Genomic DNA, 23,201 nt, shown 5'->3' with positions numbered 1-23,201 from the left:
TTTTGCAGCGATTATGGTGTTCTTCATTAAAAGACTAATTCATATGGACAAAACTACCTCTAGGGGTTCCCAGTGACCAAAACAGCAACACCTCCTACCTGTTATTATCTTTGGAGACAGACAATATTTGTGGACTTACAACTCAGCATCTTGAGAATCAAGGCATCTGCAGTGTTACTGCTGGTTCTGGGAAGGTAGATGGCTGCCAGGAGTATATTTTGTTCTATGTACCACTTCCACTTCCAGTAGAATATTCTGAGACTGCTTCCTGAGTTAATAGTCCTATGAGCTTGAGAGCACATACACAGAAATCCCACTTCTCTTCACACAGAGGGTCATTCATTACTGGGCCTCAAGTGAGTACCTCAGCCTATGGAGAAGGTGTCAGTTGTGATCAGCCTTGTGGGACTAATAATGTGCAAAGAGATCCCTGAAATTTTGCCATGACTATTTATGACTGAAATGATTGTTTCACTTCAGGGACGATGGTGAAATTTTTGCTTGGGAATTAAACTCTTGATTGAAATGGTGTAGGAATCAAAGGGTCTGAACAGACAGGCTGAAAAAAGCTGGCTTCTGCGCAGCTTCAGGGCATGGCAATTAGATGATGCAGAACCCCAAGACATGCTGAAGCTGTGCCTGGACCGCAGAAATCCAGCACGAAAAGGAGCATTTTCCCCCCCACTCCAATTTGGGCCCACGGCAGAGGGTGCCCTTGGTACCGCAGCATGTAGTTATCACGGTTCCAAAGTGTCTTCGGCAGGGAGAGCTTTGAGATGGCCCTTCATGCCAGTCTGTTTCCCCCTAATGTTACAGGGCTACATTACAATATGTATGATGGGAGACACTGCAGTAGTTAAAGCCATGAGGCCTAAAATGACTTGAATTGTTTGAGAATTATACATTGCAACCCTAAAAGACAAAAGACTATTGATTGCAGTTTGCACACAAAATTCTTTGGAAGGAATACTGTTACTAGAGGCAAGTCCAAAAAGACTCCACTAAACCAGATTCTTTGAGATGAAAAGTAGATGAACATATTTTCAGTTACCAGAAGACCCAAACCTAAAAGAACTGTCAGAGTTCAATGGAGGAGACCTGTGCCAATGTCCTTGGGAGGAAGCAGCTATAAAGTAATGATACATGTATGGATGTATCACTGTCCCCAACATCTGGTGAAGCAAGGGTTTATATCCTAGGTCAGCCCCACAGTGGAAAACTGGGATAGAGGAGACTATATGAGATGTAATGCCATTCCTTGGTGCATCATGATTCTTCTTATTGTTATCTCTTTTCTTCTTTTTTCTCATGGGGTGAAGATTTACATTTAACTGGTAAGACTCATCCTGCAGTGGGAGGGATTTCCAACTGCAATGAGACTTGTGACTTAAAACCTGATTTTGATTATATCTTCTCCAAGAAAACACTATTAAATTCATAGGGTCACATACTCAAGGGTGGACACACAAACACACACACACACACACACACACACACACACACACACGCACAGATGTCAATATCAAATACTCCAAAGCTGAAACCATGATTCAAGATGTTTGCTAAATTTGCAAGGGCTGCAATTGTTCATCTTCTGGAAATGGACAAGAATAAGTTTTCAGATAAGAGATGATGTTCATAGTGACTTTTCCTCAGACTTTCAAGTGATGCAAATGGTTTTACAAAGCCACATGGTAAAATTCTGATAGTGCTAACACTTAACAACATGACCTTCAGAAAGACACAAAAGATAAGAATATTTTTCACAGGGGTAAATTTTGCCACCACACTCAACTCAGTTTCTTCAAAGTGCTTCTTAGAAGCCATAAAGAGAAGACTTTTAGTGCCCTGGGCTTGAAAGCTCACATGATGAAAGAAAGAAAGAAAGAAAGAAAGAAAGAAAGAAAGAAAAGGTAAAAGTATTCCTTCTTGACAAAATTGTTGTGTCCGACCATAGGGGGTGGTGCTCATCTCTGTACTAAACTGAAGAGCAAGCATTGTCAGAGATTACTACATGATCATGTGGCCAGCATGATAGCAGAGAATGCTGTTTACTTTCCCACTGGAGTGGTACCTATTTATCTACTTGCATTTGCATGCTTTTGAACTGCTAGGTTGGTAGAAGCTGGGACTAGTGATGGGAATCACCCCATCATGTGGTACCTGGGCCTCAAACTGCCAACCTGCCGATATTGCAACCCACAGAGTCAGCATCTTAACCACTTGAGTCACTGCATCCATATTGTAAAATAGAGGAAGGGCAAATTGTAATGAAAGGGCAATTTATGGAAAGAAAAATAAATGGAAATACAGAATAAGTTATGGCAAGCTCGTTACTAAAAAATACAGCCCTTACAGTTGAGGAAGTTTGCAATATGCTATTGCCTTTGCAGTGGATGAAAAGGAACTGAATCGAAAAAGGTGAAAGCCTCTTAAACACAACATGACTGACATCTTATTCAGCAGTTATGAGACTGTAAGGTGGACTTAGGCTCTCATAACTACTGGTAATTCACATTTATGGTCATTAGTGATGGAACATATCCCCAGAAACATAATGTTTCAGCTTACAAATACCCCAGTCAAAGAGTTTCTGTGGCATTGCAGACTGCAGCAAAGGAAAAATGGCATCTGCAGCACACTGCTGATCATGGAGTGTCTTGAGAAAAGCAGTTGTGACTGAGGGGTCTTTCCAGAGGCCTGTTTTTGATGCATAAAAATGTCATTTCCCAGTGTTTGAGAACCAGTGTCTTGGAAATGCTTTGTCTGGGACAGTGCCAGGCTGCAAAGGCAGGGGTTATTTTTTTGGGGGGGAGGGGTGTAGTTTTATCAGATAACTATGATGATGGAGCTCTATCATTGTCATTATGTTGACAAAGCAGGATCTTGGTCACAGGAAGTGGGTTAGACTTCTGCCAAAATATTTAGCTCAGTTTTAGAAGTTTGCATCTGACTCTGAGCAGGAGCAGAAAACCCCATATGTATGAGTGACAGAGAAGAAGTGGGCATGTCCGTGTCCTAAAACTTCATCCAGCTTGTCAATGTGGGTAAGGAAATCTGGTAAATTGCTTTCAAATGGTTCTCCATCCCTAATGCAGATAGTTAAATCAATATCTGAAAGGGTTGATTTGTCTCAACCACTCTGAAATGTAGATTTAGGGAGAAAAGACAGAATGAAACTGTCAACAATGATTTAAATCCAAAATCTCAGATTATATAAAGTAAGACTAAATAAAACAGGGAATAACATTTGTCACCGTTTAGTGCATTCATTAAACTTCACATTTTTTTCTAAAATTTGCAGCATTCTGTAATTTGCATAACCTTTCATATTCAGTTCATTAATTTATGCCTATTCTGAAATGTAAGAATCTTAAGTATATTAATATGGATTTGTAAAACAAAAGCAGGGTAATAAACAGCTGTAAATTCTTGTATTTATTTATATTTTAAAAAGTAAGTTTTGATACCCACCTAAAATGCTCAGATCACTGCATGTTCCGTTAAACAGTGCCTTTCCTTCTGGACATACACAAGCTGCACCTGAAGGGTTGAGTAAGCATAGGAACTCACAGGTGAACTCCAAACATGGATTGAGTGCTGTTTGAAAAGACAAAATCAGAAATGTTTAAAATTATTTCTCAAGTACATAAAGGACAAAAAAAAAAAAAAGGGGAGGCAGAAGAAGCAAACTAGGCCAGGTTAGTTTAAACATTCTTCTGTGCTGGACATATGGTCAAGGACTGGGAAGTCTTTGAATCCTGTAGTCTAGATCCTTCCCATGTGCCCATCCTGATAACTCAGACTCTCCCCATTTTTTTTCCAGATGTTTAAACTCTGACATAAGAAACTGAGGGACATAGATCTTTTTGCAGAAGGGACCTGGGACCTGATCCCTTGGTTTAAGATTAGGATTTTGTCTTCAGCCTCTCTTCTATTCTATACCACCTAGGACACTGTTCTAGAGGCCAATGATTACACTATTAATTTATGCATATGTTGGTGCATATTTTCTCCAGCACTCTTCCACTTTATTTTGTAAAATTGTAATAATGGTTACATAAAGTAGTTTGGATTAATACAGTTGGCCCTCCATATCCACGGATTCGTCATCCACATATTCAACAATCCATGGTTTGAATATTTTTTTTAAAAATCCTAAAGCAAACCTTAGTTTTGTCTAATAATAATAATAATAATAATAATAATAATAATAATAATAATTTATTTTAATTATTTTTCCTGCCTCTCCCCAAGGCTCGAGGTGGGGTACAGCATGTTAGAATAGAATACACAATTGAAAACACATAAACCCACAGTTAAAAATACAACACTATGAAATCATTGAAATACACTCATCCAGATTTAAAAAGTCATTATTTAAAATTGACTCGGTAGATTTGCCAGAAGAGATATGTATTTAATGTTGTTTTAAAAGTAGTCAGCATTTTCAGCTGTTGTATCACTTCCAGCAGGTCATTCCAGTCTGGGGGCAGCAGATGAAAAGGCCCCCTAAGAAACCATTCCCAGGCTAGTCCTGGCTGGTTGCAGCAAACATTTCTCAAAGGACCTTATTGTACAGGAAGGATTGTGAGACACTATGAAGTTTATCATGCGGAGCACTTACTGCTGCCCAAACATTGCTGAAGTGTTACCTAAATGTTTCAGAAGCGTGGGATCACCCGTCGCACTTCTGAAATGTCATAGAGGCTTCCTACTTTCCTTCCGTCATGGAAGCGTTCGCGGGGAAGCCTCAGAAAAGCCATTTTTATTAACGGGATCTTTTGTTAATAAAAATGGCTTTTTCAAGGCTTCCCACAAATGCTTCTGTGACAGAAAAAAATGTGGGAAGCCTCTATGACATTTCAGAAGCACAATGGGTGATCCCAGCTCCGGCATTTCTGAAACATTTGGATAACACTTCAGCAATGTTTGGGCAGTGATAAGTGCCCAATGTAATAAACTTCTATATTATTATGCCATTGTATTTAATGGAACCTGAGGATCCACAGATTTTTGTATCCATGGGGAATCTAAGGGAGCCCTGGTGGGATAGTGGTTAAATGCCAGTACTGCAACCATAACGTTGTGAGTTTGATCCCAGAGTGCTCCAGGTTGGCTCAGCCTTCCATCCTTTCGTAGGTCAGTAAAATGAGTACCCAGCTTGTTGGGAGCAATTGGCTAACAGATTGTAAATCTCTTAGAGAGTGCAGAAGTCACTATTAAGCGGTATAGAAATGTAAATGCTATTGCTATCCAGGCACCAAACACTTGCAAACAGCAAAAGCCCGCTGTATTTTAAAAAAAAAAGTTTTTAAATGGTTGAGCCAAAATTGCAAATTCTGTTCCCAAAAATCCCCAGGGATTTTTCTTGATGAGCAGGAGGCCTGGAGGCCTTTTTAATTCTTTCAAAATTGTGACTGAAAATAGATCCATTGGGTCTGAAATGGCGAGTCAAACTTCCTAGAGGCTCCTGTTTTCTCTCCTTCAGTCCTTTTAAACACACTAATAATAAGCCTGTGGGATAATTCTTCCTTGAAGTCCCTCCCCTCTTCTTTTTTTTCAGACCACCTTGTGTCAGTGCCATTTTATCCCTTCAGCTAGAAAGAAGAAGGTAGATACATAATATTTTTTGGAGGGGGGGTTAATATCAGAATAACCTGTATATTAGATTTTTATGACTAAATCTAAAGAAAATATTTATACACAATGACAAAAACATTCACAATACTGTAAAAGTTATCTTCTTGTTTTCTGCTTTTCTTGCCTGCAAATTCAGAGGTCAGATCATCAAAAAGTATTTCTCTCAGAAAATCTCACTCTGTGTTAAATGTTTTGGTTGGATGCAATGCAGTGTGCAGATATTGTCTGACTAAAGCATTTCCATTTGTCGTACACTATAATTTGGGGAAAGAATGGTCCAGTATTTCCAATAGATTCACAATTTCACTCCTCCAGTTCCATTTGAAGTTTATCTAAGGCACTCTTCTATGTTTCTACCTGAAATTGTCTGTGTCTGTTACTTTGTAGTCACTTTTGTTTTCCATCGGGAAAACTGATCTGTGTTTCCAAGCTGTTGACCTGATATCTGAATATTTGGATTCCACCTACTTACTCAATTTCTTTGCCTCTTCAAATTCTTGAGAATTGTTATATATGCCATAGGTAAAGGTGATGAGGAAAGAAAACATTTTACATCATGACACATCAAGGGCTGATTTTTGTAGAATTTCATTGACAGAATTTAATCTGTGGAGGACTTTAGGCCAGAATATTGCCATCAAATATATTTTAGTGTTTTTATATTCTTTACCAAAATGTTGGCTTCTTTCTTAATCACAACTTTCTCTTCGAAATGACTTCCAACCTTTATAAATGTTCCCCAAACACAGTCATAATAGGTGACAAAAGTTTCTGTTGTATCTTCTCTGTAGGAGTATCTTGTCCCTGACAGGTTTCTCAAGGTGAACTTTGATGTGTATGTGTTGTTTAGTATCAGTGATCAATATCATCTTCAAGTGTTTCAGTCTGTGACTGAACCCTGGGGGGGGGGAGGTATGTTTCAAGAAATACGATGAAGCTTCACTGCATACAGATGATCATCCTTGCTGTTTTGCCCAACAAAATTCAGGGAAGAACTTCTGCAAGGCACAGACACGGCATGGTTGTTCGTTTTCTTTATATGATCCTGTAGAGCTTAGTATCGACCATTCATATTCTTGTGTTGTCGTATAACTGTCCTCCTGCAATTATTGATGTAAACACTACATTTCTTGAGTACTGATAACAGTTAAACACAAGTTTTCTTCAGTGTGTCTCTCAAGTGGTATATAGCAGGAAAAAATGCTCCATCACTTTTCCATCGAAGCTACACCAACAAAAGAATGCAGAGCTGATCTGTAGGAGTAAATATCTGATGCAGAGTCAACAGTAAGAGAAATGTGTGTTACCTATTTAATTCCCTGAATGAATTTCATATAAACTTAATTCTCCACTAGTTAGGTCCTTTCATTGCATAGCTGTAAGGAAATGTGTGAACATAACTTCTTCTTGTATTTATATGGCTTTTAAAGTGCTGATCATGAAAAAGATCAAACCTGGTAATAACTTGAAATATTCCAATGTGATTTCCATTCTAGGGTTTTTGTTATGTGTTGTTAAATTGGCTTTGATTTATGTGATCCTATGAATGGGAGCCTTCCAAGAGAGCATGATATTAACAACCCTGCTTAGGTTTTGCAAATGTAGAGCTTTGACTTTCTTGATAGAGTCACTCCACATGTAATATGGTCCTTATCTTTTCCTACTGCTTTTCACTTTACTCAGCATTGTTATTTTTTCCAGGAAGTCATGTCATTTCATGATATGCTCCAAATATGACAGCCATAGTTTAGTATTTTGGCTTCTAGTGAGAATTCAGCGTTGATTTGCTCCTGGACAAATTTGTTCATATTTTTGGCTGTCTGTGGTATCCATTGAACTCTTCAAGTAACATATTTCAAAGGAGTTCCCCTTTCCTTTAGTTTTCTTCACTTTTCAGCTTTCATATCTATACATAGAAACTGGAAATATTATGGCAGGGATGATCTAGACCAGTGATGGCGAACCTATGGCGCGGGTGCCAGAGGTGGCACTCAGAGCCCTCTCTGTGGGCACATGTGCCATCGTCCCAGCACAGAGTTTGCCAGAGTTTGTTACTAGAAAGCCAGAGGGACATGGCACTTTGCAATTAATAACTGGGTTTTGGGTTGCAGTTTGGGCACTCGGCCTCTAAAAGGTTCACCATCACTGATCTAGACTGTCATATTCAAGGATATATCTTTGCACTTTGTCATTCCATTATGAGGTGATCCTAAAGTATGGTTCTACTGATGAAGAGACATTATTTTTCTGTAAGAAAGATAATTGAAGCAGCAATATACTTCACCATTTCTTTCCAAGTGTTTGATTTCTTCATACATCAGGCTAGGAAATATTCATTTGTTTTTGCTTTATTTTTCTTAAAATACAAACCATTGTAAAGGTATTTAATAATACATATCTTCGCACTTTGGCATTCTACTATAAGGTCATCCTAAAGTATGGTTATGACTGAAGAAATGAGTGCACCCGATTCACTGTTGCTGTGGGGGGTAGTGCCGTCTGGACGTGCCACATCCTCCAGGCCCCAGGGCTCACCTGACTGGTTTTGGGTGGGCTGGAGAGGCCCAGATTGGTTGCCTGGGCTGGGGCAGGCATTGCTTCCAGCTTGGAAATGGGACTATAACTCATAGCATGCATAGGAAGTCAGAAGTGCAGTCCCATTGGCCAGCATTGGATTGGATGGGAGGCCAGAAGGGGTGGAACTTCTGGGCCTCCCTGCATGTAAGTGATTGTGAAGCCTATTTAAGGCGATGTGGTGCAGTGAGCTGACATCATTCCAACGCAACTCCCCCCACCCTCACTCCCTTTATCCGAGGATTGGGCTGTACTGTCACATCTTTTCAGGGGCATTAGCATAGGTCTCAGATCTGGTGGATGTGGTTTTCAGTGCTGGGGAGCAGTGGATTGGGAGTCCTTCTGGGACATGGGGGGGGGGGGGGCTGGGACCATTGCCAGCATACCCCAGTGACAAGGGAATGAGATACAAATAGGCAATCAAATGGTTGCCTGAGATATGGACATGCAATCAAACGGTTATTTCCTTTGTCATCCCGAAGCTTGGCTGTGACCAGGCAATTTGGTTCATCAATCAGCAGACGGGTTGGTCGATGCCAGATCCAGACCTCATGCTTTGGGCCAACCCTAACTGTCAGCTGTATTCAATAAAGTTGTGGCCTTTTCCCCTCCAGTTGGATGTATTGTGGTTATTCCTTGAGATGCCTCCCTTTCCATGGCAACAGACAATTTTTTCCTGTAAGAATGATAATGGAAGTAGCAATATGCTTCACCATTTCTTTCCAGTGTTTGATTTCTTCATATATCAGGATTGGAAATATTCCTCATTTGTTTTTGCCTTATTCTTCATTAAAATACAGACCATTGTAGAGTTTTAATATGGAACACTGTTTGCATATTTTCTGAGTCTTCTCCACATTATTTTTCAATATGCTAAAACCACCTTCCACAAAAACATTTTCAGTCCTCTTCATGAGTGAATAAATTTGAGGGCAAGACAGGCAGCGTTTCCTGTTGATATACATAACCACTTATTACAATGTTTCTCCACATTTTTTTAATACTCATACAGAGGGTGGGGATTAATGATAGAGAACTGATTTTGGACATACGCTTGCTGAGAGGTCATTTTTTTAAAAAAAATCAGTATCCTGAAAATTTTCACCCTCTGCTGGTGTCTACAAAAAGCATGGTTTCAAGAATGAGATTTGCAGAAGGTCTAATTAGACTCAAGAATACTCTTTTCATTGGTTTTGCAATTTGTGAGCACTGGCCCACCAGTATGTGACTGATTTTGGAAAAAAAAAATCTTTGAGGAGATTCAAGGTTTTATCTGAGGCTTGTTAATATATTTTCTGTGACAGGAGATGTGGAGGTGAGTTTGGAGTATTTCTTCCCTGTTTTTTAGGTAAGCTTCTTTGCCTTTTTTTTTTTTTTAGCAGATGGACTTCCAGAATGTTGTACAGTCGTGGTGGGGACACTTATGGCAGCACCAGACATATCTTTAGGGTGCACAGAAAGGCAATAAGTACATTTTGTGTGGGCAAGCTGTTTTTCAATGTTCTGAAAGAGAGAGAGAGAGAGAGAGAGAGAGAAATTTTTGCATCAATGCTACACTGTTCCATCTTAAACAAACATCCTTGAAAAACACCCTGCTAATTCAGAAAAAGATTATTTAGTGGTCATAACTTATATTCTGTATGGCAAGTAGTACTCAACCATCTGTTTTTTATGGCACAAATTTACAGAAGGGATGATTTACTCACAAGATGGGTGGATACTTAGATTCTATATATGACTCTAAGATGGTAAAAACAGTGAAAGAAATGGTCATACTTCAAATGTTAAGAAAAGCGCTTTACAGATAGGGCCTTTTGGCCGCCCCTCACACATAACGAGGGCGTCAAAATGGCAACGCCCTATACAGATGGGTGCCGCCATTTTTACGTGATGGACGCCTAGCGTACGCACGTCTCCGCACCCTTGTGATGCCACAAGGGCGCCATTGGTGCCTTGCGGCATCACAACTGTGCCACAAGACCCCGCTTTTTGCAGGTTCTTTTTGCTGCACGGGGGAGTCACACAGTTTGTCTGCTGTGGCTCCCTTGCACAGCAAACAAGGGCGGCAGCAGACCACCCTTTTGGGCAGTCTGTAAAAGGCCAAAATTCCATACACATTGCCACAAAAGAGCTGTTATGGACAGAGTAGGGCCAGACACAAAATGTCTGCTATGGAGAGTGTGAATAATCCCAGTATCCAGTACTGAAACAAAACATGCATTCACTGAAGATCTAAAGACAAATAACCCATCAAGAAAGTTAATAAAGGGTAAAGGTGGAATATATAAGCCACAAAATGTAAAGGGACTCATTTGAATCCATAACATCAGTTTCACAGAAATATTTTCCCCAAAGAACCACTAAATAAAATACACAATGCATTCCCACATGCACACACTAGATCCTAGAGCTTTCTTTAAAAAATCTTCCCTCTTCCCTTTGGTAGGTCCTCTGTTTCTCTCTCCTCCCAAACCAATACATACCTTTCCTTCTTCCACTGAGAAACAAGTATAGCTTCTCATTTTCTATCTCCAGTCCTCTTCTTTCCTTGCCATTAATATGATCTCCAGCTGGTTGTGTCCAGTTAAACTGATTTGTTTTCTTTCTCTCTGCTGGTTCTGTTCTAATCAGAACTGTTTTCTCAGTTCCAGTTTGTTTTCGCATTGGAAAAAAGAGGGAAGAGTTTTATCTGGTATTTTCCCCCTCTGTTAGTAGTATCCATTTCTAATTTTGTGGTGAAGTAAATAGTAGAGGGCCTCAGAAAACTCCATCAGTAAGAGTTCAGGGTCGTTCGCCCCAATAATAATTTAGAGCTATGTATTGACAGGAGTGGAAATCCTGGAGGACATTATTTTAAGCACTGCACTGAGGACAACATATGTGGGTTAAGTGTAGTATAGTGGTGATAGTTTTGGACTGAGTGTCAGGAAAGCCAGGTTCCATTCTGCTTTTGGCCACGAATCTCACTGGGTGACTGAGCTAGACACTAATTCTCAGGCTAACTTATCTCACAAACTATTGTGAGTATAAATAGAGTGGAGGGAAGAGAATTGTATAAACTGTTTTGTGGTCCCTTGAGGTGAAAAAAAAGCAAGATATAAATATAAAATGTAAAAGTCTGACTCTTGTTTTTTTTTTAGCTTTGAGAACATAAAACATGCTCCTCTTATGGCTACTGCCCTTTCTCGTCTTATATAACCACATCACTAGCTACCTACTAGCAGAGGGGGGTATAAATACCATAAATAAATAAATAAATAATAAAGAAAATAAAGAAAAAAAATCTGTATTTGATGGCTCAACTAGTATCCACGTTTCTCTCTGTGTCAGAGTTATACTTCAAGCACCTATAAGTACAATTTAATTCAATTACATTATTCTTGTGTTTTAGTATCAAAACAACATGTATTTTCTCTGCTTACCCAGCTCTGTACTCACATAGCACAGAACACTATGAAGGAGCAGCCATAATTGATAGTGTCCACTGAGGAAGAAACCAGATTTTATTGTGTTGGGGCACAAAGTGTTGTGACACAGAGCATGAGGGGGATGGAGCCAAGGCAGTTATGAGCTATGCCCAGTCCCTCAGCTCTGTCCAACCCCTCTTTTGACACAACTACTCAACCCATCCAGTGGTGGCTTCAGCTATAGGTGTGATTCTTTCCCCTTTTCCTATTCCCCCCCCCCCCCCCCCCGGCCTCCACTATAGTTTGGATATTTTCACAGTTGACGTGGTGGTGTCTATAAGGTGGTGTTACTTGGCATGTAGTTTGGGGAAGAAATGTTGCATATAGTGCATAATCTTGGCATCTGGTTGGTGAAGGGGAGGGTGTTGGATCTGTCTCTTTAGTTTAAGGAGCTGGGGAAGGATACTACCCTTATAGCAAAAGCAACAGCATGTACATTTCTGTACCGCTTATCAGTGAACTCAACACTGCCTAAGCACTCTCACAATCTGTAAGCCATTTGCCCCCAACAAGCTGACTACTCATTTTACCGACCCATGAAAGGATGGACGGCTGAGTCAACCTTGGAGCCCTCTGGGTTCGAACTCACAAACTTGTAGCTGCAGTACTGGCATTTAAACACTGTGCCACCAGTACTCCCTTAGGACTGGCCAGGGGACTGCTCCCATACTTTATTTCGCAGAACTTGGAGAAGAACATCCTCAGGTTTTCTTTCTGTCAGTGGGCTACATGAGAAGCAGCCCAGCTATTAAGAAAAGTAGTAGAGAAAATACATTTCTCAGTTGAACTACTGTATTTGAAGGAATTTTCTTCTGAAGAAGATATGTATACACATTCCTTTTGTACTGAAGAGATCTGTTAGTGACACTTTTTTTGTGATTCAGAACAAAAAGACTACAGATTTAAAAGACATTTGTTTAACATATTTCAGTAATTTTCCTTGGAAATTACAGTACTACCAACCTTGAACTAAGATGATCTTAATTAAAATAATCAAAATAATCTTTTTTCAAACATTATGTGGAACAGAATTATAACTACTATGAGATAACAAAGCCAATTAATTAACATTTATAAAGGTGCCCAGACAATTCCTTAATCAATATTTGTTCACGCTTCATGAAGATACCCCCCAAACAATCAGTATTTAGTGTCTTAACTGTTGCAAGTAAAGAGGTATAAAGTGATTAGTGAGAGAGGGGAGTCTAATGTCTGCCCTTTGTTTCACCTCTTAGTATCTTTCTTTGGTCTATGTACTCTAGTCTTTTGCTTCCTTCTTACTTGTAAAGGTCACTACCTGCTTCAAGAAGTTAGTCTCTTTGTTCATTTTTATCTGAAGGAGCTTTTAGGGGCTCTTTTAATCTCTCCTGTCCTATCTTAAAATGGATTTCCTAAGACAATACACATAGGTTTTATTTATTTTTTTACCTTACAAGAGCATCCAGAGTAATTACTCCTTTTTGTACCACAAGTTCATGCCCTGCTGAACTCTGCTTAATATAGATACCAAATATTATTACATTAGCAGCTTGAAAGAAACCAACTGTTCTGTTATTGTAACTAGATTGTACAGATTTAACTTTTTCATGAAATACTTTTTGCCCTTTCACTTGATGCAAAAGAAAGAAAAAAGTGAATCAAAAAACCCTCCAAAAACAAAACAAAACAAAAAGATCTTGCACAAGACCCTCCTCCGCATGCAAGAATAGGGCATAAAGTTCTTTTTTTCTTATTATTTGTATCGCTTAACCATATACAAATTCCATTTTCCCAAATTAGTCCCGCAGATCCCTCTGTAACATATTGAGACATATTGAGACTTCAGCGTAGAAAGGACAACAAATAAAGAAAAGCTGGAAAACAAACAAACAAACAAAAGGACAGAGTCGGGCCACCAACATCTTTCCTTAATCATTAATCACATAAACATAGAATATAAGCTGGTGTACTCAACAACGCCGACCAACAGCACAATAAATCTCTCTTTTGAATCTCTCTTTTAAATGAAGAAACATTAACCAAGGTATTTCAAGTTCTTCCTTTTTAAGAGTATTTAAAAGTTTGAATTCAAATCGTCCTTTCGTTTTAAACACAAGTTTTTGTACGTAAACCATTGTCCTTTTTTCCCTTGGGATTTATAAAAAGCCTCTTCAGGGGAGGCCCAGCTTGGAATTTTCAAATAAAATGAACTCTTGTATTTGCTGTACTTCCCTCAGTCTAGACAATATACTTCTATTCTTAGATTTTAAAATACTGTAAAACATTTTATGATAAACAATATAAACATAAATACTCACAGTATGTTTGTTTGTAGCGATGAGAAATCAAAGTACTTTTTGTCTTATCAACGTCCAAATCCAAATATTCTACAGAGCCATAGCCAAATTTTTGTACTCTGAATGCACCATTTTTTGGTCCTGCACCATATATATAATTCTCAAAAATATCAATTCTGTGGGGATGGAGTAATCCTTAAATAATAATAAAAAGTGTGTACAAATAATTTCAGATGATACTATGATACATTTTGGTATCACTAAATAAATACTATTTTTCATTTAAAGTACGCAAGATATAAATTTCAGAAAATTGACAAAATATGTGAAGTAGCCTAACAACCTCTTTGGTAGAAAATGTGCATCTTTCCCACCAACTACTGCAGTGTTCTAGGGGACTGTGGAAAAATGTATCAGGAAATTAAAAATAGTGTACTGATGAATAGCAATGCAGAGTATGTCATGTAACTTTTTATGAGATAACCTTCATTCTTTTTGCATCCCAGCGTGTAAAGCAAAGGTTTTAGAGGTTTCAAATACCAAATAAAGCTTTTGTAAAGCATTATTTTTCTGATGTGTATATGTGTATAGTGTCCTGTCATCCTTATTATACTACTTAATACACTATACTTTAGTACAGTAGGTTGCTAGTCCAATACTTTTTCTCTCTTCCTCTCTCCCCAGAAAACAAGTTTTCCATGCCACTCAGAGAAATGTAAGACCCTATTTGCTACTCAAAATGAATTGGAAGATAGAATGAAGCAATGATACACCACCATGGGAAATGCTACTGGCAGGGAGCAATATTTCCTGGGCTAGACTGTCCTTCATGGTAGTTTTTAGGGCTTTAAAGTGGTGTGGGGCGTTTGTTTTATTTACTTTTATTAAATAAAAACAAAAAGTTTGGAAGTTTTTATTTAAACATAAGACCATTCTTTGCCTTACCCACAATTAACTGTGATATTCATAAAACTAAATTGACTTTTACAGGGAAAAGTGCTAGAAATATATTAAAATACCTGTACCAAAGAGCCACCTGTTCATGCCATAGGCCCCACAGGCAAGCAGAATTCACTGTAGCAATTGCAAACTAAATGCTGTGGCTGTCTTTAATATGAAAACATTGTATATGGTCATTCTAATTAATTATATGGTCATTCTGACAGGCAGCTAGTTTTACTGTCTTCAGAATACAAATGACTTAAGGACAGAATTCATTGGTGCCAATTTTTGCTGCCGTGGACTACAGAAAACCACTACCTGTTGATTCATAATAATAAATATGTTTTAAGGCAATAATTAAATTATAATTCGTATGCAAATATAGTGCATAAGGTCGCTTTTTAAAAATATATATATGCATACCTTGTTTACTGCTCACACATATGACCAGATCAGAGCCATCAAAAAGAACACTACCAATTACAGATAATTCAAAATCCGCCCAGAACAAACGCTGACTGAAGTGATCAACTACAAGACCTGCAAGATAGAAAATATTTTCCCTAAATCTATCACATGACATATTAAAGGGAAGCACATATTTTGCACATACAAAAAAAAAAAACCTGCCACAGTCTTGCAAAGCAAAGGGTGAAGAAATCATTTTAGAAGCTTATAAGGTTCATTATGCTGCAAATGGTGTATATCCTCTGATGTAGAATTGTGACTATAATGAGTATTTACTGTCTTCAGAATATGAATGACAGAATTAGAATACAGTATAATGAGCATTACAGTCACAGTCCTACTTCATGTCATTAATATAGTCCTTGATCAAACTTTGAGAGAGGGACATGAGGAGAACTGCAGCAGGAATTTGTATCACCTATGTAACTGGCCCTTTTTATGCAAAACATGTAGAGATATCTGTTGATCTTTTCCAATATCATTTTATTGAAATTTTTTGGTTTTTTAAAAACATAACGATAATGTCCTGTGCCCTACCAATCCAGAGACAATGAGTTCTAACAATCTGTAGTTCAGAATGTCATGATTAATTTGATGATTTGAGTCATGTTAAGAGCCAAAAAGAGATGTGAAACATTTGAAGCATAAAATGATATAATTCCCTGCTGCTGCTTCTCTAAGAATCTGTCATTTTATAAAAATGAAGGATATGGCATTTCTTAAACTTTTTACTATGGTAATAAGCATTAATCAAACAGCAAGGGCTGATATTTACATAGACAACAACAGAAGGAAGTCTTCTGAAAGCAAACAATGATCTGACATCAAGAACAAAGAAAATTTGAAAAAGATTAATTTTGTATAGGTGAGACACACATGTCTGTAGATTGGGAAATGACAGCAAATAAAAAAACAAACAAACAAAAAACCAGAAATATGCTGTGCAATGCACATTGATTTACTGAATGGGGCAAAAACATAGGATCTGTGTTTTCTGCTGGTTTGTGAACATACCACAGAATGACTTAATTATTCTTAGCTGATTTAGAATGTCTGAAATTACAGCAAGACTCTTACAGTTTGACCAACAATAAAATGCTCAATTAGGCTAGTAACTATTTTAAGATAAATATATCTGTCAGTGGCCAAGATCCAGTGGTGTATATCTGCTTGATTTTTCAGTATCTGACACCAGCAGAACCAGTAATCTCTTTCCCTCCCCTACCACTGCACCAGTCCATAGGGGTCAGGGGACTCTCTTACAGTGTATCCAGCTCTCCAGAGATGGCTTCTGGGGTGGACTTGAGGGAGGGGGTGGAGAAGGGAAAAAGGGAAAGAGTACTGATGATTCTGGCAGAAGAAGCAGGATGCCATTGAACTACACCACTGTTATGCCTGTTTAACAAATGTATAAAAAATGAAGGATACTACTTTGGGGGGGGGGGGGGGGAACCCTCAAGGGAAACAATAAGAAATACGTTTTCTGTACCTGTTGGTCTTTGTAAATTTTTTTGCACTAATATTCTCCTCAAAGTACCATCCATTGCTGCTTCTTCTATATGGGAATGATCTCCAATTACTGTCCAGTACATCATGCTAGAAATCCCAAAAACCAAAAAACAAAACAAAACAAAAACAAAAACATATTTAATCAACAAGAACAAAAGAGGGATCTCACTGAACTTTGTCAGTGTGTTAACTGCATTTTCTGTGGACTGAAACAAAGGATCAAAATATTTTTTTTGGAAACTCTTAGTGGAAATCAATGTCCACTAAGACTATCAGAATTACATCCTGTATATAGCAAATGTGAAACAGAGATCAAGAAGCTGGTGCATCAGTCATAGACTATGAAGACTGCATCTTGCCCTGGCCTGTATTTCATGGCAGCCATAGAGAGTTAAGGGCTAAGAATGCTACAGAAATATATATGCTAACTGTTCAGGCTTTCAGAGCATAGAGACAATCAAGTGAATTCAGTAAACCCAGTGGATTTTTAAATTTGACGAGTAAGCTGCTGTGGAGGTGTTTCAAACACCGTTCTATTTATGTAAGGAGCCCCAGTGACACAGTGCTTAAATGTCTATACAGCACCCATGAAGTTGTGAGTTCAATCCCAAGTCTCCAGGGTTGACTCAGCCTTGCATCCTTCTATAGGTTGCTAAAATGAGTACCCAGCTTGTTGGGGGCAATTAGCTCACACATTATAAACCTCTTAGGGAGTGCTTAGTTCACTGATAAGCGGTATAGAAAAGTACTTGCTATTGCTATTTGTACAGGTTCTCACTTTTCCAACTTTACATATGTTCTGTCCTGAAATTCACTTAAAAGTTCTTATTTAAAAAAAACCAAAAAACATATTAATTTTATGTGTATTTTATTTTATTTCTTCTAATATGTGCATGACTTCTCATTGGTTTTTACACATTTTTGGCAAGCAATTAATCTCTGAATAAAATGCTTGTGGCATGTTTTTTCTCTCTCTATCATATGGGATTTAGGGCATATTTCCCTGTTACATGAGTTTATTTACCACTGTTTGACTTCCAAATTGCATTTCAACAGATATATGCAACAATACACATGCAAATACCACTATGTAATTGCATCTTCGTTCATACTTATTTATTTATTTATTTATTTAGCATATTTATAGCTCATACTTCAGCCAAAAGGCTCCTAGAATGGCTGTATGTTTATGTAAGTATATATTTCTGAAGTGTTTTTTTTAAAATAAAGCCATGTTAGAAGAAGAATGGAATATCACCCATCCCTTGTACAGAATTAACACAGTCCAGAGATGGGGACCCTGACACCAAGGAATGAAATCTGGCTCTCTGGACTATTCCAGATGACCATCCTCTATTTCTCATGATACCATCAATTGATGATTTCCCAGGTTTTGTATGCCCCCCCCCCAATATGTAAAGGTTAAAATTCATCTCCTAAGGCTTTGTGGCAGTAATATATAGTGAAGTTAATATATACTGATATTCTTGCCCCCATTCATTTAATTTTCACTGTACCCACCTAAGGACATTTTCCTTAAATTTAGGCTTTCAGGCTGAAACAGATTTATCTCTCTTGTCATATACTTCTCAATTCAGACTATCTCTTATCTTAGTGTGTGTGTGTGTGTGTGCAGATGCACACCTGTCGCAGACAAAGTAAAATGTCACTATGTGCTACCCACCACCCACCATTCTCAACCAATGAAAATCAGCCCCAAGATGTTTTAGTTAGACAAATCTCCTAAAATCAGCCATGAAATAAACAATGTTAACTTGGGAACTTACAAATATACAAAATTGCAATAAAAAGGGGTTATAAAACAACATACCCTTTTGGAGGATTTACAGCAATTGCATATGGTTCTCCTGCCATATTTGTAAGGAGCCTTGTGCAGTTTGGTCCATTTATCTGTCCTACATTGATAGAATATCTTAAACTTGTCCAGTGTGTCGTATAATAACTGAACCAATGCATTCTGGAATGATCAGTCCAATAAATGTTTCCAGCTATCCAGTCAACTGCAATATCTCTTGGTCTTTTGAATTCTGGACACTAAGGAAAAGAACAAATTTAAAATTCCATACATCCCTAGTTTGCATTTTTAATTTTTTTTATAGCTTTAAGATAAAGGATGCTAACTTGCTAGACAACCACAATCCTCATGCTTTCCATCCCACAGAACTAATTAGCCCTTCCCATGTGGCTATTTAGATACTGAAGTTTTTACAGTGGCCCCATTCCATATGTTGTTGATACTTGTGAATGCATAACAGATACCTACAGAATAAGGCAGAAACAATGAAACAGGATTTGCACATCCAGCTGAAATAAAGGCAAAAAGAAGCCAGTGGGAAACTTCCTGGCTTTCTACCAAACTTCCTGGCTTTCTACCAAAAAAGCAAAATGATACAGCCTAATAACCTTCACATAGTGAAAGAAAGTTCATTGTGATTACAGCAGCCAGCACACAGATAACTTTGTCTTCTCTCTGTTAAGAAGGAATGTAGGTTTCTAAATAAATAAATAAAAATGTTCAGAGGCACAGAAAGAAGACCTATCAATTCCTGGAGTAAGACCAACATTGTTCTCAACCAATACTAGGCATGTGTTCTAGGAGGGTAGTTCCTCCTTCTAGGCCAGAGGTGGACAGTGGTCAAATGGCCCCCAGGACACTTTGGAGAACCACATCGTCTTTGCTGTATCCTACCTCAAGTACCTGACATGCCCCCTTGGATGCTGTGACATTTTCATCACAGTTCTCCCCTCAATGGCTGGAAGGCCATCTGTCAAGGATGCTTTGACTGAGAGTTCCTGCATGGCAGGGAGTCAGACTGGATGTCCTTGTGGTCTCTTTCAACTCTATTATTCTGTGTTTCTATGAATTATTTTAGTCCAAGCAGAGGTCTCTTTTTAAAACAGGAAGTAATTCATAAGTCACTTTTTGGTTTAGTAAAAGTCTTCTTCTGGGCCTAAAATGCCCCCTCCCCAGCTCATCTATCTTGTCTGCATTCAGCTTCTGATGTCACAGTTAGTGCAAAATGGCTGTTCAAGCTCATGTTCAGGACCTGGATTCATTAAGCTTGTGTGTCCATTCAAGCCTTCTCAAGAATGTACTTCTCCATTTTAATGTGTAAGCATCCACTTGCGGGAACTATTATTATGTCATTTCAAAAATGTGTGGACTTTTAAAAGCATATTATTTCATCAAGAGTGACATAATGTAGGCAGAAGACATTTGCATTTATTCTCCTCTTAAAACAAAAAGGTCACTTCTATGTCCATGTCAAGTGATAAGGACTGTATGAAAGAATACACCCTCCATCCTTCAAAAATGAGGAAACGCTTTTTAAATAAAGTTCATTAAAAAGGTCATAATATTCTCATAACAGTAATGGCTTCAAACCATTTTTTAAAGTGGGATTGGATTTACCTCTTTTTAACTTCAAGTAGTAAGGAATCTGAGTTCCTATGTTACATATATAATTTCAATTATTTTAATTAAATCTAGTATTTTCTGGTGGCAATAATAAATGAGAACTCTTGATACAAGTTTATTCTTTATGCATTATTGGGTATGGGCAAGAGGAAGCATGGACTTGATTTGCAGGAGGCAAACCATGTTTCATCTTACCTTTGTTTTTAAACTAAGCAAAGTGGAGCCTATTGCTGACCAGGTAAAGCAAAGAACACTGAAAATCACAATCTTTGTTTCATGTGAAGACAGAGCTGGACTTTGTCCATCACACAACCACTATTCCATTTTCTCAAATGGATTTCTGTTGATGCTGACCACCCTTGGCAGGATACCCAACTATGATTGAAATGAGCTCCATTGTTCACCTTCATGAAATTGTGCACTAGCGTTATGCAACTTTGCATTCCACACATGGCTGTAAGGGAGCTGCTTCACTATGTATGAAACATGACAAAATAAACACATCAGATGGGTGTAGCCATATCTGATAAAATACACACATTTTAGAATTATGTATTGAAAAATGTATATAGAGAAATCCCACAGATTCAAGCAGGTTCAGGACCACATTACTAACATGATGGTAATGAAGCCCACCAGGTTGTGATGCCCTTAAAGACATGGGAGTGTCAACACATCTGATAGTCTTGATAAGGAATCTGTACTCAGGACAAGAGGCTATCGTCAGAACAAAACACAGAAAAACAGAATGGTTCCCAATTGGCAAAGGGGTCAGACAAGGCTGTATCCTTTTATCCTATCTGTTTAACTTGTATGCAGAACGTATTATAAGAAAAGCAGGCTTAGACACAGAAGACGTAGGAGTGAAAATAGGAAAAAGGAATATCAACAATCTAAGGCCCGTTACACACGGGCAGCTAGTACGTCCTGGGGACGTACTACCTTTAGGGTAAGTGCGTGGCTTACACACGCACTTACCCCTATTACGGACTGAGTCTGTACAAGATGGCGGCAGCCGTTCCACACGGCCGCCGCCATCTTGACGTAACGGACGCTCTGTGTCTGCATGTCGTGCCCCAGAAGTGACGCCGGGGCCAAGGAAGGAGCGCGATTTCCTTATTTGCAGCGTCCAGGAATCACGCAGTTTGGCTGCTGCGGTTCCTGGACGCTGCAACCGGCGGCGGCGGCAGACCGTCGCTTCTCGGCGGTCTGTAATGTGCATAAGACACACAGATGACACGATAGTACTAGCAGAAAACTTCACAGACCTGGAACAACTACTAAGGAAGATCAAGGAAGAAAGTGCAAAGGCAGGCTTAATGTTGAACATAAAGAAAACAAAAATAATGACCATGGAGGACCTTCACAAGTTCAACACAGGCAATGAAAAAATAGAAATAGTAAAAGAATTCCCAAATATTGATAGAAATGGGGACTGCAGCCAGGAAATCAGAACTAGATTAAGAATGGGGAGAGTGGCTATGAAAGAACTAGAAAAGATTCTAAAATGGAAAGATATATGACTTAACACAAAAGTCAGAATCATACAAGCCATCGTATTCTCTATTACCACATATGGATGTGAGAGCTGGACAGTTAAGAAAGTTGATAGGAAGAAAAATCCATTCATCTGGGATGTGGTGCTGGATAAGAGTGCTGAGGAGGATCCCACGGACAACTAAAAGGACAAACAAATGGGTCCTAGAGCAGATCAAGCCAGAAACCTCCCTGGAAGCCAAGATGTCCAAACTGAGGCTTCAGTACTTCAGACACATCACGAGAAGGAAGGAATCATTGGAAAAGACATTAATGCTGGGAAAGGTGAAGGGAAGAAGGAGGAGAGGAAGGCAACATGCTAGATGGATGGATTAATAAAATCATGAGTATGAGTTTGAGGAATTAGGCAGAGCAGTGGAGGACAGGGGGTCTTGGAAATGTCTCATCCATAGGGTTGCCATGAGTCAGGACTGACTCGAGGACAATTACCAAACAACAAATAGGGAAAAAAAGGTATACATTACAAGCATACATATTTTTAGAGCAGTCAAGTATTACAAGCAAGCAACATATATAAGATGGGAAATGCATGCAAAAATGCACAATTAAAAACAAAACAAAACATTGTAATGAAGGGACAGGTTTGGCCTGTTAAACAAAATGGTTGGATTGAAGTAGGCATGAGATGGATATGGACGTGAAAGAAGGTAAAAAATAGTGGATGCAAACTTGGTATATATGCATATCTCTAGTGTGAGCTTCCCAAAGTATGGTGTTTCTGGTGCTGTCATGGTTTTATATTATTCTTAGTCATTTTAAGATACTTTCTGTATACTATTTTTTTAAACAAGCAAAAACAAGCACAATCAAATACAAATCCAACATGAAGGAGTAAAAAAGTATTCCAGTTTGAAGAATGTGAATGCTGTTTCTGATGAGACAACTGTAGTGGCAGATGAAAAGGAACTAGCTGGTTTTGGCAGGAAGACCTTATGTAGGGCTGCCAGAGGTGAGTGAGCTACCACCAAAACTCTTCAGAACACAACAGAATGCTCTCAAGATGGCATTGTGCAGGCACAGGATAACCCATTTGTGTAAGTCACAGAGACCACGAAGAAGAAATGGATTTTACACACACACACACACACACACACACACACATATATATATATATATTGGGGGGGGGATACTGCTAAAGGCAATAAATAGGGAAAAATGTTTTCGGCCATATTTTCTATGTACACATTTTGGGCCAAAACAGACAACTCAATAAAGCTAATGATGAGGTTGTGGGGGTGTGGTGTTTAGATGTTGCACACCCTCAAGACATCTTGAGGCCTCCCAGCTGTTTAGACATTGGGGGGCTTCAATGTGCTCCAGTGGCAT

At 38.6% G+C, this 23,201-nt stretch overlaps 1 protein-coding gene across 6 annotated transcripts in view; it reads right to left on the bottom strand.

Annotated features, from left to right (window-relative positions):
- LRP1B (LDL receptor related protein 1B) overlaps window positions 1–23,201 on the bottom strand; it is a 1,051,820-nt gene that overhangs the window by 51,519 nt on the left and 977,100 nt on the right. For all 6 annotated transcript variants that reach the window (XM_042437575.1, XM_042437584.1, XM_042437621.1 and 3 more), the window contains 5 exons: window positions 18,711–18,934; window positions 16,860–16,966; window positions 15,326–15,442; window positions 13,982–14,155; window positions 3,475–3,600 (listed from right to left, as the gene is read on the bottom strand). In XM_042437575.1, the coding sequence (XP_042293509.1) occupies window positions 3,475–3,600; window positions 13,982–14,155; window positions 15,326–15,442; window positions 16,860–16,966; window positions 18,711–18,934 (748 nt within the window). The remainder of the gene's footprint in view (window positions 1–3,474; window positions 3,601–13,981; window positions 14,156–15,325; window positions 15,443–16,859; window positions 16,967–18,710; window positions 18,935–23,201) is intronic.

Source organism: Sceloporus undulatus, chromosome 1 (assembly GCF_019175285.1).
Source record: "Sceloporus undulatus isolate JIND9_A2432 ecotype Alabama chromosome 1, SceUnd_v1.1, whole genome shotgun sequence".
Lineage (NCBI taxonomy): Eukaryota > Metazoa > Chordata > Lepidosauria > Squamata > Phrynosomatidae > Sceloporus > Sceloporus undulatus.
The sequence above is the reverse complement of the archived record's forward strand: the minus strand, read 5'-3'. Positions and strand labels throughout refer to the sequence as shown.